Source organism: Misgurnus anguillicaudatus, chromosome 2, assembly GCF_027580225.2.
Source record: "Misgurnus anguillicaudatus chromosome 2, ASM2758022v2, whole genome shotgun sequence".
NCBI lineage: Eukaryota > Metazoa > Chordata > Actinopteri > Cypriniformes > Cobitidae > Misgurnus > Misgurnus anguillicaudatus.
In genome coordinates this window covers 26289973-26305679 of record NC_073338.2, presented here as the reverse complement: position 1 = coordinate 26305679, position 15707 = coordinate 26289973, and the positions used below count along the sequence as shown (strand labels likewise).

The window sequence follows — 15707 nt, the reverse complement described above, 5'->3', positions numbered from 1 at the left end:
AATTTGTTACAGCGTAGTTTCATAAAAGCAAAATTTGTTTTTAACCCTTTTTTAACCCCATTTTGTTATTTTTTGTCTTAATTTGGTCACAATTTTCTCTGTGTTTCAGCAAATGGAATGATTTTTTATGACAAATCTTATATTTACACATATTGTAAGAAAATGCTTTAAATTTTTTTCTCAATGTACAAACCAGAAATTAAGCTCTGTTTTTTGCACAGGCTACTAAAGGGTTAATGGTGCCACATTGTGTTCAACAGTACAAAAATGACAAATCTTAACTCTTTGCAAAAGGAAAAACCACAAAGAATCAAGAATCCATGATAATAAGATGTCATGGCTCTGCAATCAAAAAAATTTGTTATAATGGAAGTCAATGGGGCAAAAATGGCCACAAACCATTAATAAGGAAGAAAAAATAAAAACTGATGCTGCACAAAAACTAAAAATGCATCAAAGCCAATGTTTTTACTAATCTTTGGCATGCCCAAAACTGTGAAAAGGTGAAAAAAATCCAGTCCACAATCACTTTTTATATTAAAAATCAGTCATTTTGTGTTTTTTTTCCCCCTCAAATCAGTGGCATCACTTGAGCTTGGCAATTAAAGAGTTAGAATCATGAATTTTTTGGAAACATTTGGTAGTTTTGATCAGTACTGAGATTTATGCAAAAAGATTTGACAAAAATATGAATCTGATATATTTTTACAGCTGTTTAATTTAGTGGCCATTTTGAAAGGGGCCAACACGAAAGGGTAGTGAATTGAAACAATGCAAAAGGGTTAATGACCTAAAACATTTTTTTTTTTTTAAAGAAACCAGAAGATTTTCTGATAAAGAGGAATAGCTTTGCAAATCACGAATAGCACACATTACACAAATTTGATTGTAAGAGAGAGGCAAGGGTTAAGTGATTTAATAACTTGCTGTATATCTTGGCACGTCCCACTTATACAGCTATCTTACAGCTTTACAACAATTTTACAGTTTTGTAATAGTGATATGGGGCGGCACAGTGGCTGTGTAGGTAGCACTGTTGCCTCACAACAACAATGTCCTCAGTTTGAACCATTGCTGAGTCAGGAGGTCTATTTGTGTGGAGTTCTCCCTGTGCCAGTCCGGGTAGCCCAGTCTAAATGCACACAGGTTCGGTTATCTGGAGATGCCAAATTGCCTTTCCTGCAACGTGTTTTTGGATCAACTTGTGTACAGATTAACTAGCCCTCGCTATGAATATAGCCTTTAAAACTGGAATGACATAAATAAATGAATGTTTATGTTTGTATGAACTCTTCATTTAACTACATGTGTTTGTACCACATTGTATTCACATACTTGGTTTCTGTCACATCAAATCCACATTAAACATTAGATCAATTTTGACATTGGAGGCACAATTACTGAGAAAAAAAAATGCTTTATTAGCTAATTTAAGGGGTATAGACAGCTTACCCCTTTTATCAAATAATTTTTAACCAAAACGTATTTACAAATGTAAAGATTTCATGCATGATATCTTTGTCAACATGTTATAGTTTATATTACAGTTTAAATATAAACAGATTAAATATCATTAAATAAAACAAAAGCAGGCTTTTCAAAACAACACCTGTAATCTATCCTTTGGAATCTGTTACTCATTCCTCCATTAAAACTTTACATCATGCCACCTTGATGAGCATCAAAGTACTTGAAAAAGAAAATATATTGAACATATGCAAATAAATTATTACTTTTACATCAAACCTAAATTATCGAATGGATCAATGTTCACTGATGTGGCACAAAAAGATAAATAAATGATGCACTTAAAATAAGTAAAGAGCTTAACTATTCTGTATCTTTACCTTCATGTGTCTGGTTGTCTTCTGCATCATCAACCTGATTATAAAAGACCAACACAATATAGTGTCAGGTGACACGTATAAAGGAGGGGTCAGAAAGTGTCCATTCACTGCTATTCAGTTCTACATTAAAGCTTTAAACATAGCTTAGCTCTTAAAGAAACCTATATATTTATGTATACATCTATGTATATTTTTCTCGTAGCTTGCTTTGTTAGGCGGATGTTTTCGTTGTTGTTAATGGGACAATGTGTGTGGACTGAAGCATTTCTCCCCTCCCGCACGAGAATCTCATTGCAGTAAAAGTGTGTGCGCGCGCTACTGCGCCTGCGCAGGTCTCCTCGTCTTTTGTTGGAAGTGAATGACTGGCGTTTTTAATGCTTTCTGCCCCAGCATCGCTACATTTCTAAGTGAATCCCGTAAGTACGGTATAGTAGGTGAATACAAGTGTGCAATATGATTGTATTGTGTGATCAGAGCAACGATGTGTAAAGTTGTGCTTTATTTTGTATGCGTGTGGGTTTCGAGATAATGAAAAGCTAGAAATGAAATGCATAACGGCCTACAAAAGTTCTCGATTCAGCTCTGAGTACATCTGTTTACTTTACTACAAGCTAACTTGTATACCACGCGAGTTTTATCCTGAGTTTATACTGGTTTTGTTAACAACATGATTTAAAGGATTGTGTTAACTCCGTAGTTCCGGTTAACTTTGTGTGCACTTGTAAAGTGAGTCATTCATCCAGCCCGAATTCAAATATCGTATCTGGCTGATGTAGATTAACCTTAAACACTTGCTTTCGTTGGTCTGGTCGTGTTGATAGTCAATCATTTTAAGATCTGGCTATTCACAACGTCGACAAATAATTCGTTACTCGATAGTTTACGTTGGTAAGTAAAGTTTACGCCACATTTTCAGCCATTAAGTTACCGTAGTTGCCAGCTAGTAACGTGGAGCTCGTGCTCTCGCTATAAAGTTGAATTAACTTAGATGTGGTTGTATATTAAGTATATTCTGGTTGTGTATTAAGATTCACAGATCGTTTTTTGTACCATATTTCTCTGTTATTTAAACAAAGAAAATGTCTTTGGAGCATATTGTGTATTTTTCTTACCGGAAACTCTACGTGTGTTTTAATGCCTAATTGCATTTAAAGTGTCTTTTATGTTTAATATTGCAAACGCGATTTAGTTAACTACTAATAAAATGAGATCATCAGACAAATTACCGTTATATAACATCAGGAAAGTACCAAAAACTAGCATTGTGCTACAATGCTATCATACATGGCAATCCCACGTGCAAGGCCATGTTTTTTTCATGTGCCATGGTGCGTAGGATCTACGCCGTAGCCTCTACGCGGCACTTTTCATTTAGCAGTTGATAACACCACGTTGCCACAGTTTGTGTACTATTATTTTAATAATCCAGCTATTTAAATAATATATGGGAGTCGTTTATTTCTTTGTTATGCACAGAATCCTTTCAAATTAACTCATCATGGATGATCTCGATGCTGATTTCACCGGTGGTGATGCTGGAGCTTCACTGACCTTCCCAATGCAATGCAGCGCTCTGCGCAAGAACGGCTTTGTGGTGCTGAAGGGACGTCCATGCAAGATTGTGGAGATGTCCACCTCCAAGACTGGCAAGCATGGACACGCCAAGGTTCACATTAGGATCTTTGCTGCCAAGAGACCATTTAAAACTGAATGAAATACCACATTAGTAGGGACTACATAATGTTGAAATGTTAAAATCTTAACAAAAGTGCTTTTTATTTGTTTTTATCAGGTTCACATGGTTGGTATTGACATATTTACTGGAAAAAAGAATGAAGATATATGCCCCTCCACCCACAACATGGATGTGCCTAATATCAAGAGACTGGACTATCAGGTGAGTTATCAAATGGTCATAGTTACAGATGGTAGGCTACTCAACCAGAATGCTTTTTTTGCTGCCATGTGTACCGCCACGTGGTGAAACTGCTATGCAGCTCTATATCCTTAGATTTTCACTAGAGATGCTCCAATCAATTGCCTGAATACGGGTGCATTTTCAGACCATTTTTATACAATACCAGCAATTTTACAACCAGTCTCTCATGTGCGACCTGCAAGTTTGGATTTTTCTCTGCTTGACAGGTGTATCATTCAAATAATGCTACAGTAGGTGTGTATAATCCTATTGTTGCATGTTCCAGTCCTAACATGCAGAACAATTCACCTTCACACCCCCATCAACAGCATATATACGTATATATCTCTATTGCAGACATTGCATCTTCATGCTGAAAGTTTATTATTTATATGCGTTTTAATATTTTGACAGTTTAAATATAATTTTGCCTGCAGTGTTTTTTTTATTTATTATTTTTAATTGGCATGTGCTTTTTTATGAAGTGGTTACAATCAGCTATGTGCTTGGCATCATTTATTAAAATATCTTCTTTTGTGTTCATCAAAATAAAAAAAAACTCATACAGGTTTAGAACAACATGAGCATACAGTAAGTAAATGATAACAGAATTTTCTTTTTCGGCTGAACTATCCCTGTAATAAATCAAAATCGATACTTTGTATCGGCTGATCATGATGACAAGAAGTTGGTACTCTGTATTAGTCGGAATAATCTTGATTGGAACATCCCTAATTAAAGTCATGGAGCGAACATGTCGCACAGCTTGTTTCCATAATCAGTCAACCGCACCAGTAGAGATTACAAGAAAAAATAGGCCTACTATAAACAAAGTGTTAACATTCACAAAAAAAGGTCTGCAAGCATGTCTTTTTTTTTTAGAACTAATTAAAGAGAACACGCAGGAAGTGTTCAATCTGTATATTTTCATGGACTGATGTGCTTTAAAATGCATGATAAAAACTTAATTTTATTAAAACAATTTCCTTATCCTCATTGTTTTCCATGCAATAAAATAGGTCGATAAAAATGTGAATAATTCAGGCTTTACATTTATTAGCAGGCTATCAATCTTGTCATCTTAACATTATTTATTATTTGTCTAATACAAAGTTTGAAATGTTATTTTATTAATTAGAATAACTTTACGGTGCTTTATTTCTTATGTCTCTTCAATAGTAACATATTTATTTTTATTTAATGCTTAATGACAACTTACCAATATTTTTTAGTGATATATTTACAAGTTACTGATGTTGACCGACAGCAACATATTTCCAACAAATAAAAACATAATGTTTTACATAAGTAGGCTAGTCAATCATATTTAAACTAAAAGCCATAATAAAAATAATAATAACTACATAGTTTTAAAAATATAAATATTGAATACATTAAACTGAAATTTAGTTTAAACCCAGAATATATAAATAAAAGACGGGAAAAAAAACTGTGCTACAGTTGTTTTAGTTTATAAATTCCCCACACAAATATAACATTTTTAAGGTTAACCCAGACTCAGAAAAATTTTAGATTAGGTTTGCATAATATTTAGTTATTGAGTTACCTGTTTGTATTCCCAAGCCCTGGCCAATTACACAAGTGTGCACATTTTTCAAGTGTTTCCACTATAACCGAAGTCAATTATTTCACTTATACCAAGGTAACCACGTCAGAGGACACTGTTCAGATGGTTTTTTTTTTTTTTGATGGTGTGCGAGGGGGCCTCCAGTTTTATGGAGTTTTATAAAATCCAATAATTTATCATAAATTCTGTGTAATTAAACCTTTAAAAAAATAAGGCTACTAACCAACAGCACTATGTTTGAGAACCACTGCTGTGTGGTGCTCTCTGTGGTGAGTCAAATTTGTTACATCATAGTCTCAAAACAACCCACAATTTTTTTAGACTTCTCGTAACATGAAGATCTCTAACATAGTTTTGCACCTTTGATCAAAGTCAGTTCTCATCCTCGATCAGCTCACACGCAATGCAATCGCACATCACCCGCATAACATTTAAAAATGAACCGAGAGTCTTTTAACTCCTCATTAGGTATTTGACGGTGAGGAAATTTGCCCACCTGTTGACTGACCTGTGACAAACCCAGTGATACCGATATCACCAAGTGGAGAAAGGCGGTTTAAACAGCTTATGAATGCCTGTGTCGGGCAGCCATGTGCTGTTTAATTAGATTTTTGAATTAGCTGCAGTTTTTTGAATGAGGTGCTTGCTTTAAATCTCTTTAAAATGCGTGTGAATGAAGTGCTTGAAGTAAGTCAGTGTGTCTTGGTATTTCTGACATGGTAGCCCACCCGTCCCAAGCTTAAGGAGCACATTTTCAACTGTAATGTTTCCCTTTAATATTAGGGCGCACCCACTCTATCCAAACCGCACCCGGGCGTGTTTGACCACCAAAGCCTGGTTCGTTTGACTAGTGTGATTGCCCTGTACTGTGCCCAGGCGCGGTTTGGTTAATCGTGTCCTGGTCAGCTTGCAGAGGTGGGCTGGAGAACGGTTCACTTTGTCTCAGGCGCGGAACGCGCAATGTGATGGCAAATCGCGCCAGTGCACATTTCAAAAGGAGAGATGTCAATTGCGCGACCACCCACCTTCATCTGCCTACGTGAAAACCTTCTGGTGTGCACAACAGTGTTACGTAAATGTCTGCACCGCACACGCGACAGATCAAGTAAACAATATGATGGGCATGTGAGAGGGCTGTGTGTCATCGCGCACCAAACGACTCAGGGCATGGTTTGGTTTGGATATAGTGTGAGTGCACCCTCAGTAGTCAGGTAGCTGAAATCTAAACCTTATTAATACTAGTAAGACTAGTAAGAAGTATTACTTTTTTCATTTTCTCTTCATTTTCAGAGGAATAGGAATTCGTAAATGACTTTATCTGCCGCGACCCCCGGCGGTGTTACACGTGGTGGTAATAGGCATTTTGGTTGAGTGCCTACTGTATATGTGCAGAAGTGCAATTTAACTTCTGTCATGTTTTGCCTATTAAGGGTGAGATTTAGTGGTGCTATCCACCCTGTTTCCTACCCTAACAACCACTTTCTGCTAGATGCAAAAAGATGTATAAAATTTTGCTGATGCTGTTTCTGAGCACAGGGATGGTGCGTTTATTTATTTTTTATCCAATATGGATCTGTAATATCTGGAGGTGCTTTAATATTGGTTAATGCTGGTAATATTTGCCAGCATTTAAATAAGACCAGCAATGAAACGGGCTTTACTAGGCTACAATCTGGCATATGCGAGTGTAGCTAATAAACTAAATTTTATGTGTTTATATAGAAGGCTACTTTATAGGTAGTCAGTATAAGTGTGTGTTTTTTATTGTTTAATCTCTTCTTTAAAGTGACTGCAAAGTCATTAAACAGGCATTTAAAAAAAAAGAAACTCACATGTGCACCTGCAGTAGTCTAGAGACATCTCAATTGTTAAAGCATCATGGACCAGAGCTTTTCTGGACTAAACCCGAATCCAATTCTTACTTCAGAAAGCTTGCATCTGACAGGAAACCAAGTTGCATACAATTCTTATATTCGTTCTGTGATATTGTGGTATAATTTGCATTTTCCTGTCTTCCTCTCCACACAGCTTGTTGGCATTACGGATGGTTACCTTTCCCTTTTGAAGGACAACGGAGAATTGCGTGAGGACCTCAAACTGCCAGAAGGGGAGCTAGGCAAAGAAATCGAGAGCAAATTTGAATCCGGGGATGAATTTCTGGTTTCTGTCTCTTCTTACTGTGCTTGCACACATTTGAGTAGTGTTTTTGCTGTGTGTAGGGAACTCATTTTATTAGACTTAAATCTTAGGTTTGCATTAGTTGCTATATAGGTAAAACAAGGTCGTAAGGGTTGTTCATTGTCATTTTTAAGATGTGACCTTGTTTTGAAGTTCATTTTTTTACACCCTTAGGTTTCTGTGCTGTCTGCCATGGGCGAGGAGTGTCCAATCGCCATCAAATCCATGAGCTCATAAAGAACCGAAGCTTAACTGGCTGGTTGAGTGAGGGCTTCTACCACAAATATTACAGTTTAGGTCACCAAAGCCACAGCCTCCACAAACCACCTAGAATTGGTTCTGTTGATCAGTTAAAAGGTGCTGTACCTTCACGAATCACCGAGGTTTCCTACACGCTTGTTTTTCAGTAATTTTCTGCATCGTTCCTTTCATCATTACACAGATGCACTTTTATTCTTTATTTTCACGTATGGGTATAGGTTTTTAATGCTCTACATATTGGAGTAACCTTCAGTGATTTTTATTAATGCCAGCTCTTAAACTGTTGCAAATCATGCAACAGCTGTAAAAAAAATTACCTCTTTAAATGATACTGACTAGTTTGCTGGCATTTTGTTCATCTGTATTTGTGCTAAAATCTGCATCTCTCAGGTAGACTTGGAGATGTTTGAATATTGCTCTTACAGCTTGGCACTTGTTGGGGTGGCTGGCGATCAGGCAGATGTTGTCCTTATTCATATTCAAGAGAGTACTTTCTTTATACTTCAAATTGCATCCAGACCAAATATACAATATGTAACTGAACAATGCATTTTATTCGGCACATTTTGTTTTAAGTTGAAAGTATTGTTTTGTATTTTTAGTTAATCTGACCATTCCATTCTTTCTTTGGTTTAAGTTTACAGCATTCACTTTTATTTTGGTAGTAGTGAAAATGTGTTTACACAGCAAAAAAAGAAAATAAAAAAAACATTTCCTGTTGCTTTTTCCAGCAGTAAGTGGAAGATAACTTTACAGAATGGCTTTGAGTTTTGCACTTGCTAATGAGCTGTGATGCAGTAGTAATTACATTACCTCTGTAACAAACTCTTTGTTTGTGTTAAAAGTAGCTTTGCTATATGACGACAACCTAATTTAAAGCCGCAGCAATTAGCTTGTTATATCTGTTTTGTTTTTGTATGTACTCATGGACGGGCACAGTGTGTGTGTGCACTAAAGGGCTTCAATATAATACATTCTTTAAAATTCATGTTCTGTACAATCTTGTATGCACCTCGTGTTTTGTTCATGAAAATGTAGTGTTTGGAAAGTTTCAAAGCATTTGTAGTTACCCTAAAATAATTGCTTTCAATGCAGAGATGAGGAAACTTTATATCTTTACGTTTTAGTTCCTCAGGATGTTTTTGAACGTTTTTTTTTTATGGTTAAGCTGGATTAGCAAACAACAAAGCACTTGGTTTTTCAGCAGCTTTGGGGGATTTGTGTTATTTGTCAGCTTGCAACATTTCCTGATTTAAGAGACCAATTTTTAATTTAAAATACAGCTCCACTACAAAAAGTAGCTTTAGGTCAGATGAAAGTAATCTATGAATGTAGAGTATCGAAAATCTTTTCATGCATATTGGCATCTCCAAATTAGTGAATCTCTCAGGTTTCCAGTATTCAGGTGTTTTCCAGTGCATAGTATTAGTCCTGAAACACATTTTTTTCTGTCTATTTGTATGTCTGGAAAGAGGCGGATGAGTGATATGGATCTAAATTAACCAACTCTGTATCTCAAGCTCCAGGTTCAATTTCATTCCTGCAATTATATGGCTTTCAAATTCAACAGTGTTGTAAAACCTAGAAATGCATCCCAGTAAATGGCTTAATTATTAGTGATGGGCAGGACACGACTGTACGGAGGTTAATCAGACAAGCGGTAGAGATGAGTGTTCAGTGTTTTCATATAGTTCAGTAATAATTGTATGGGATCACAGATGGAATGAGAGGGATTGAATTATAATAAACTGTCAAGAAAAAGTATTTTGTGTTTGTGTACTTTCTACGTGTTTGCAATGGGCCAATAGTATATTAATGGTGACTTTTAAAAAGCATATCAATCTTATTTGATTAGCCATCTTTTAATGAGCACCATGTTTTCTGCATGATAAAAGTGATAAACCGGCTGATTTTTCTTAGTACGTAGTATTTTGGTCTGTAAACATTAGATTTGAAAAGTTTATTCAACGTCTTAAAGGTACATTGTGTAACTTTTAGAAGGATCTTTTGACAAAAACGAAATTTAGTGTTTATATTACCTAAGAATTCGCTTTTTTATTTACATACCCTGCCGGTCCCCTTACATGAAAGTCGCCGTCATGTTTCTACAGTAGCCCTACACAGACAAACTACTCTATAGATTCTTAAAATGTTTAATTATTTCAGTTATAGCAAAATTATTTGTTAACTCTTTCCCCACCATTGATGATTAATCTCGCCAATGCACGAAAAACATTTGCATGAAAAAAAGTGTTCCTGATGAGTTTTTATGGTTTTCTGTAATACTGGGAGTATCCACTAGAAATCCACCTAACCAATTTATAAAAAACTGAAGCAAAAATAATTACTTTTGCACTTCGTGTATGTTTTAATAATCATTCTGAATATGATCTCTAACAAAATTCCTTCACGAAAATGCAATAATTTTAGCTTTTTGCTAAAAAAAATTATTTTTCAAGAAAAGGCCCATATTTAAGAGTTTATAGAATGAAACTCTCTATTTCTCCATTTTGTTTGTTTATTGTTTGTTTGAAAGCAGAGGGTCTGTTCTTTCATTTGATATGTTTGTATGTTTATATATTTTTAGAAGAAAATTTTCTTGGAAGGAATTTTGTGAAACGTTTGTGAAAATTACAAAAAATGCTATTGGGAAACTTAAAAAAAAAAAAAAGTTGAATGAGTTAATATCAGATGTGCAGAGTATATGTTACATACACTAGTCAACATTTAAAGTCGATCAAAAAAGTAAATCAAAGTTGTCTTAAAGCAACACTATGTAGTTTTTTACCTTTAAATAATGTCTCTAAAATTATTTCAGTGATAGAACAACTTTTAACTGGATAAATTGTACTGTTGCTGCAACCTGAGCAGCCTCCTAGCTGCTACAAGCACACTCTGAAAGTGGCGGTGGAGGGTAGGAAACACAGCCCCACCCCTCTTATGCAGGCAGGGGGAGTGTCTGATACCAGGAACTGTTGTGCTTTTCAACCACATGGGGGAGCTGTAAGTCATTTTTACATGGAAACTACATAGTGTTGCTTTAAGTCAAGAAGAACAAGTATTTTCAAAATTTTAAAGGGGCCATGGCACAAGGCTTTTTAAGATGTCAAATAAATCTTTTGTGTCCCCAGAGCACATATGAGACGTTTAAGCTCAAAATACCATTATAAATAATTTATTATAGCATGTTAAAATTGCCACACTGTAGGTGGGTGCAAAAATGTGCTGTTTGGGTGTGTCCTTTAAAATGCAAATGAGCTGATGAAATTCAAACACTGATCACAATGATGGTGGTTTGTTGCAATTAAAAATCAATTCTGCTTTTCTCTGCACTAAATGGCAGTGCTGTGGTTGGATAGTGCAGATTAAGGGGTGGTATTATTATAATAGGAGCTCCTGATGACATCATAATGAGAGCCAAATTTCAATGAACTATTTTTTCATGTGCTTGTAGAGAATGGTTTACCAAAATCAAGTTACTGGGTTGATCTTTTTCACATTTTCTAGGTTGTTAGAAGCACTGGGGATAGGGTGGCCATTCGTGCCAGTTTCGCCGGACGCGTCCCGAGCATGTTTTCGGGTGCGTTCTCCGGAGGTCGCATTGCTTGATCGCATACGTCATCGAGGTTCTCAGATTTCAGTTAAAATACATTAGAAAATTAAGATTTATTTCTTTTAAGACATACAATCGTAGTTTCATTCTTACATTGAAATGTAACGGTTGCTTTTCTGAAATTGAACCTGAAATATTAAACCTTGATGACGTATGCGGTCGACCAACGCGACTTCCGGAGAACATGCGCCCGAAAACATGTTCGGGAGGTTTCCGGCGGAACTGCCACGAATGGCCACCCTAACTGGGGACCCAATCATAGCACTTAAACATGAAAAAAGTCAGTTTTCATGCCATGGCCCCTTTAAAGAAGGTTTTGATCCACTTCAAATGTTGACTAGTGTATTTAAAGTACAAGTTATTTGTAGTGAGCCAGTGGTTCTTACAAGTATCCAGATGTTTAACCAAAAAATTTCTCTTAACAATAAATTTTTTATGTGTCCGTGTAGCTATAAGGGATAGTTCACTTCAAAATGAAAATTCTGTCATCGTTTACTCATCCTCATTTTGTTCTAAACCTAAATGAATTACTTTTTTTCTGATGAACACAAAAGATATTTTGAGATATTATGGTAAACACACAGCAGATAGTGACCATAGACTTCCATAGTAGGAATCAAAAATATGATGGTATTTAATGCATACCATCAACTGTGTGCTAACCATCATTTATCAAAATATTTTTTTCGTCATTTATCACAATACTTCCAAAATATTTTTTTTCTACTACGGAAGTCAATAGTCACTATCTGCTGTGTGTTTACCATCATTTCTCAAAATATCTTCTTTTGTGTTCATCAAAAGAAATTCATACAGGTTTAGAACAACATGAGGGTGGGTAAATGACGACAGAATTTTCATTTTAAAATGAACTATCCCTTTAACTGGTTGAAAACTTTTTTTGTTATGCATTTTAACACGTTTCATGTTGATTTTTTGTTAAAATAAAATTAATTAAAAAAGTAACACAAAATCTGTTGTTCCAATGATAACGCAGAGAAGTGTGTATTCTGGGACAATGTATTTTGTGTGTTGTCTCTAAACTTACACTGATTGTGTTGTTTTTAACACATCTGTTCTAAGAACATGGATTTGATCCCAGCGAATACACATTGATAAAGTGTATCGCTTAATTGCACTGTAAGTCACTTTAAAGGGGCCATGGCATGAAAATCTGATGATTTTCATGTTTAAGTGCTATGATTGGGTCCCCAGTGCTTCTATCAACCTAGAAAATGTGAAAAAGATCAACCCAGTAACTTAGTTTTGGTAAACCATTCTCTACAAGCACATGCAAAAATAGGTCGTTGAAATTTGGCTCCCCTTATGACACCAAAAGGACACCAAAGATTTATTTGACATCTTAAAAAAGTCTTGTGCCATGGCCCCTTTAAATAAAGGCATCTGCCAAAGAGACACTCTAAAATTGCATTAAAAATATTTGTATTGTAAAAACATATCGTGTTGTCTCTTTTAATTGTTTTAATACAAAATCAACACAAAATGACATATGCTATTTAACACATTATAACACAAAAAGTGTAAAAAATTAACATCTTTAAAAGATCTTCCCCTCCCTTGCCAGTTGTTTGTATAATCCAGTATTGCATTTCACCTTTATTTTTGACCCAAGTCCTATCTAGTGGTAACATATGGCATAGCCACTAGATGTCAGTCTAGGATAGTTTAACTACCACCCTCGATATGCTCAACTTGCTTTTGGTTATTAAGAGGTGACGTGCAAGTTGCATGCCTTTTATTCTTAGATTGTCTTTAGAAAATATTTGCTGTGCATGGGCCTCTGCAAAGTGATTCTTATAGAAAGTATCCTCTCGTGTTATGCTATATACATTTTAAAAAGTGATTGTGAATTAAAATTCAGTGTTTACATTATTTACTCGTACATTCTGGAGGACAGTGTGAGATATAGATTTAAAGCAGATGTTTCCACCAATATGGTCTCACATATATATATATACAGTCTTGTTCAAAATAATAGCAGTACAATGTGACTAACCAGAATAATCAAGGTTTTTAGTATATTTTTTATTGCTACGTGGCAAACAAGTTACCAGTAGGTTCAGTAGATTCTCAGAAAACAAACAAGACCCAGCATTCATGATATGCACGCTCTTAAGGCTGTGCAATTGGGAAATTAGATGAAAGGGGTGTGTTCAAAAAAATAGCAGTGTCTACCTTTGACTGTACAAACTCAAAACTATTTTGTACAAACATTTTTTTTCTGGGATTTAGCAATCCTGTGAATCACTAAACTAATATGTAGTTGTATGACCACAGTTTTTTAAAACTGCTTGACATCTGTGTGGCATGGAGTCAACCAACTTGTGGCACCTCTCAGCTGTTATTCCACTCCATGATTCTTTAACAACATTCCACAATTCATTCACATTTCTTGGTTTTGCTTCAGAAACAGCATTTTTGATATCACCCCACAAGTTCTCAACTGGATTAAGGTCTGGAGATTGGGCTGGCCACTCCATAACATTAATTTTGTTGGTTTGGAACCAAGACAGTGCCCAGTTACTAGTGTGTTTTGGGTCATTGTCTTGTTGAAACAACCATTTCAAGGGCATGTCCTCTTCAGCATAGGGCAACATGACCTCTTCAAGTATTTTAACATATGCAAACTGATCCATGATCCCTGGTATGCGATAAATAGGCCCAACACCATAGTAGGAGAAACATGCCCATATCATGATGCTTGCACCTCCATGCTTCACTGTCTTCACTGTGTACTGTGGCTTGAATTCAGAGTTTGGGGGTCGTCTCACAAACTGCCTGTGGCCCTTGGACCCAAAAAGAACAATTTTACTCTCATCAGTCCACAAAATGTTCCTCCATTTCTCTTTAGGCCAGTTGATGTGTTCTTTGGCAAATTGTAACCTCTTCTGCACATGCCTTTTTTTTAACAGAGGGACTTTGCGGGGGATTCTTGAAAATAGATTAGCTTCACACAGACGTCTTCTAACTGTCACAGTACTTACAGGTAACTCCAGACTGTCTTTGATCATCCTGGAGGTGATCATTGGCTGAGCCTTTGCCATTCTGGTTATTCTTCTATCCATTTTGATGGTTGTCTTCCGTTTTCTTCCACGTCTCTCTGGTTTTGCTCTCCATTTTAAGGCATTGGAGATCATTTTAGCTGAACAGCCTATCATTTTTTGCACCTCTTTATAGGTTTTCCCCTCTCCAATCAACTTTTTAATCAAAGTACGCTGTTCTTCTGAACAATGTCTTGAACGAACCATTTTCCTCAGCTTTCAAATGCATGTTCAACAAGTGTTGGCTTCATCCTTAAATAGGGGCCACCTGATTCACACCTGTTTCTTCACAAATTGATGACCTCAGTGATTGAATGCCACACTGCTATTTTTTTGAACACACCCCTTTCAACTAATTCAACTAATTGCCCAATTGCACAGCCTTAAGAGCATGCATATCATGAATGCTGGGTCTCATTTGTTTTCTGAGAATCTACTGAACCTACTGGTAACTTGTTTGCCACGTAGCAATAAAAAAATATACTAAAAACCTTGATTATTCTGGTTAGTCACATTGTACTGCTATTATTTTGAACAAGACTGTATATATATATATATATACACATATGTGTGTGTGTGTGTGTGTGTGTGTGTGTGTGTGTGTGTGTGTCCATATGAAACAAAACACGTTGTTTCACCACATCTAATGGCACACAAATCCAGAGGTGGTGATTCTTCTTGGTCCTCGCATGTACATTGCTTCCATCTGGAGACGAGTCTGTCATTTATTTTTTAGGTGCTGAGAAAAACCTTGTTTCATTGTTGGATCATGAGTGACAGCTGGTTCCCACTAAAGAGATCAAATTTAGTACATCGCTATATGTCCAGCTTCATTTTCGTCTTCTGGAAAATGAAAGCAAATATGAATCCTAATAACTTTAGATGTGGCTTTGTATTCATATAGTGGGATCAGATCTATGGCGCCTGTACTGTATTGTACATAAACTCTAGATTGAGTGAAATGCAGTTGTTTATATGTGGCTAAGTGGTCCCACATTTTTCTGCTTTCTGAAGTACTAATCTTGCTGCTGAAATGAGGGACTATCTACAAGAAAGAGTTTGACTTGTAATGTTGTTAAATAAATGTATGTCTGGTAGGAAATTAGACTCATCTTCTCAGTAACAAACATGTTGCCAGATGTTTCTAAAAAAACAAGCGTTGTTTTTCCTTTTTCAGAGGGTAGGGGCGTATGGTGTACATAAATCATGGAGAATTATTTAAAATCCTTGTTCTGGTTGC

General features: G+C 35.9%; 1 protein-coding gene across 2 annotated transcripts; it reads left to right on the top strand.

The window, feature by feature from the left end:
* The first annotated feature begins 2023 nt into the window (after positions 1-2023).
* eif5a2 (eukaryotic translation initiation factor 5A2) lies at positions 2024-9556 on the top strand. 2 transcript variants are annotated; one of them, XM_055202166.2, is made up of 5 exons: positions 2024-2263; positions 3324-3513; positions 3640-3744; positions 7382-7513; positions 7706-9556. In XM_055202166.2, the coding sequence occupies exons 2-5, from the start codon at positions 3346-3348 to the stop codon at positions 7766-7768; spliced, it is 468 nt and encodes a 155-aa protein (XP_055058141.1). In that variant the 5' UTR covers positions 2024-2263; positions 3324-3345; the 3' UTR covers positions 7769-9556. The 2 variants fall into 2 exon arrangements, with proteins under 2 accessions (XP_055058141.1, XP_055058142.1); XM_055202167.2 differs by lacking the exon at positions 2024-2263 and adding an exon at positions 2579-2735.
* The last annotated feature ends 6151 nt before the right edge of the window (positions 9557-15707 follow it).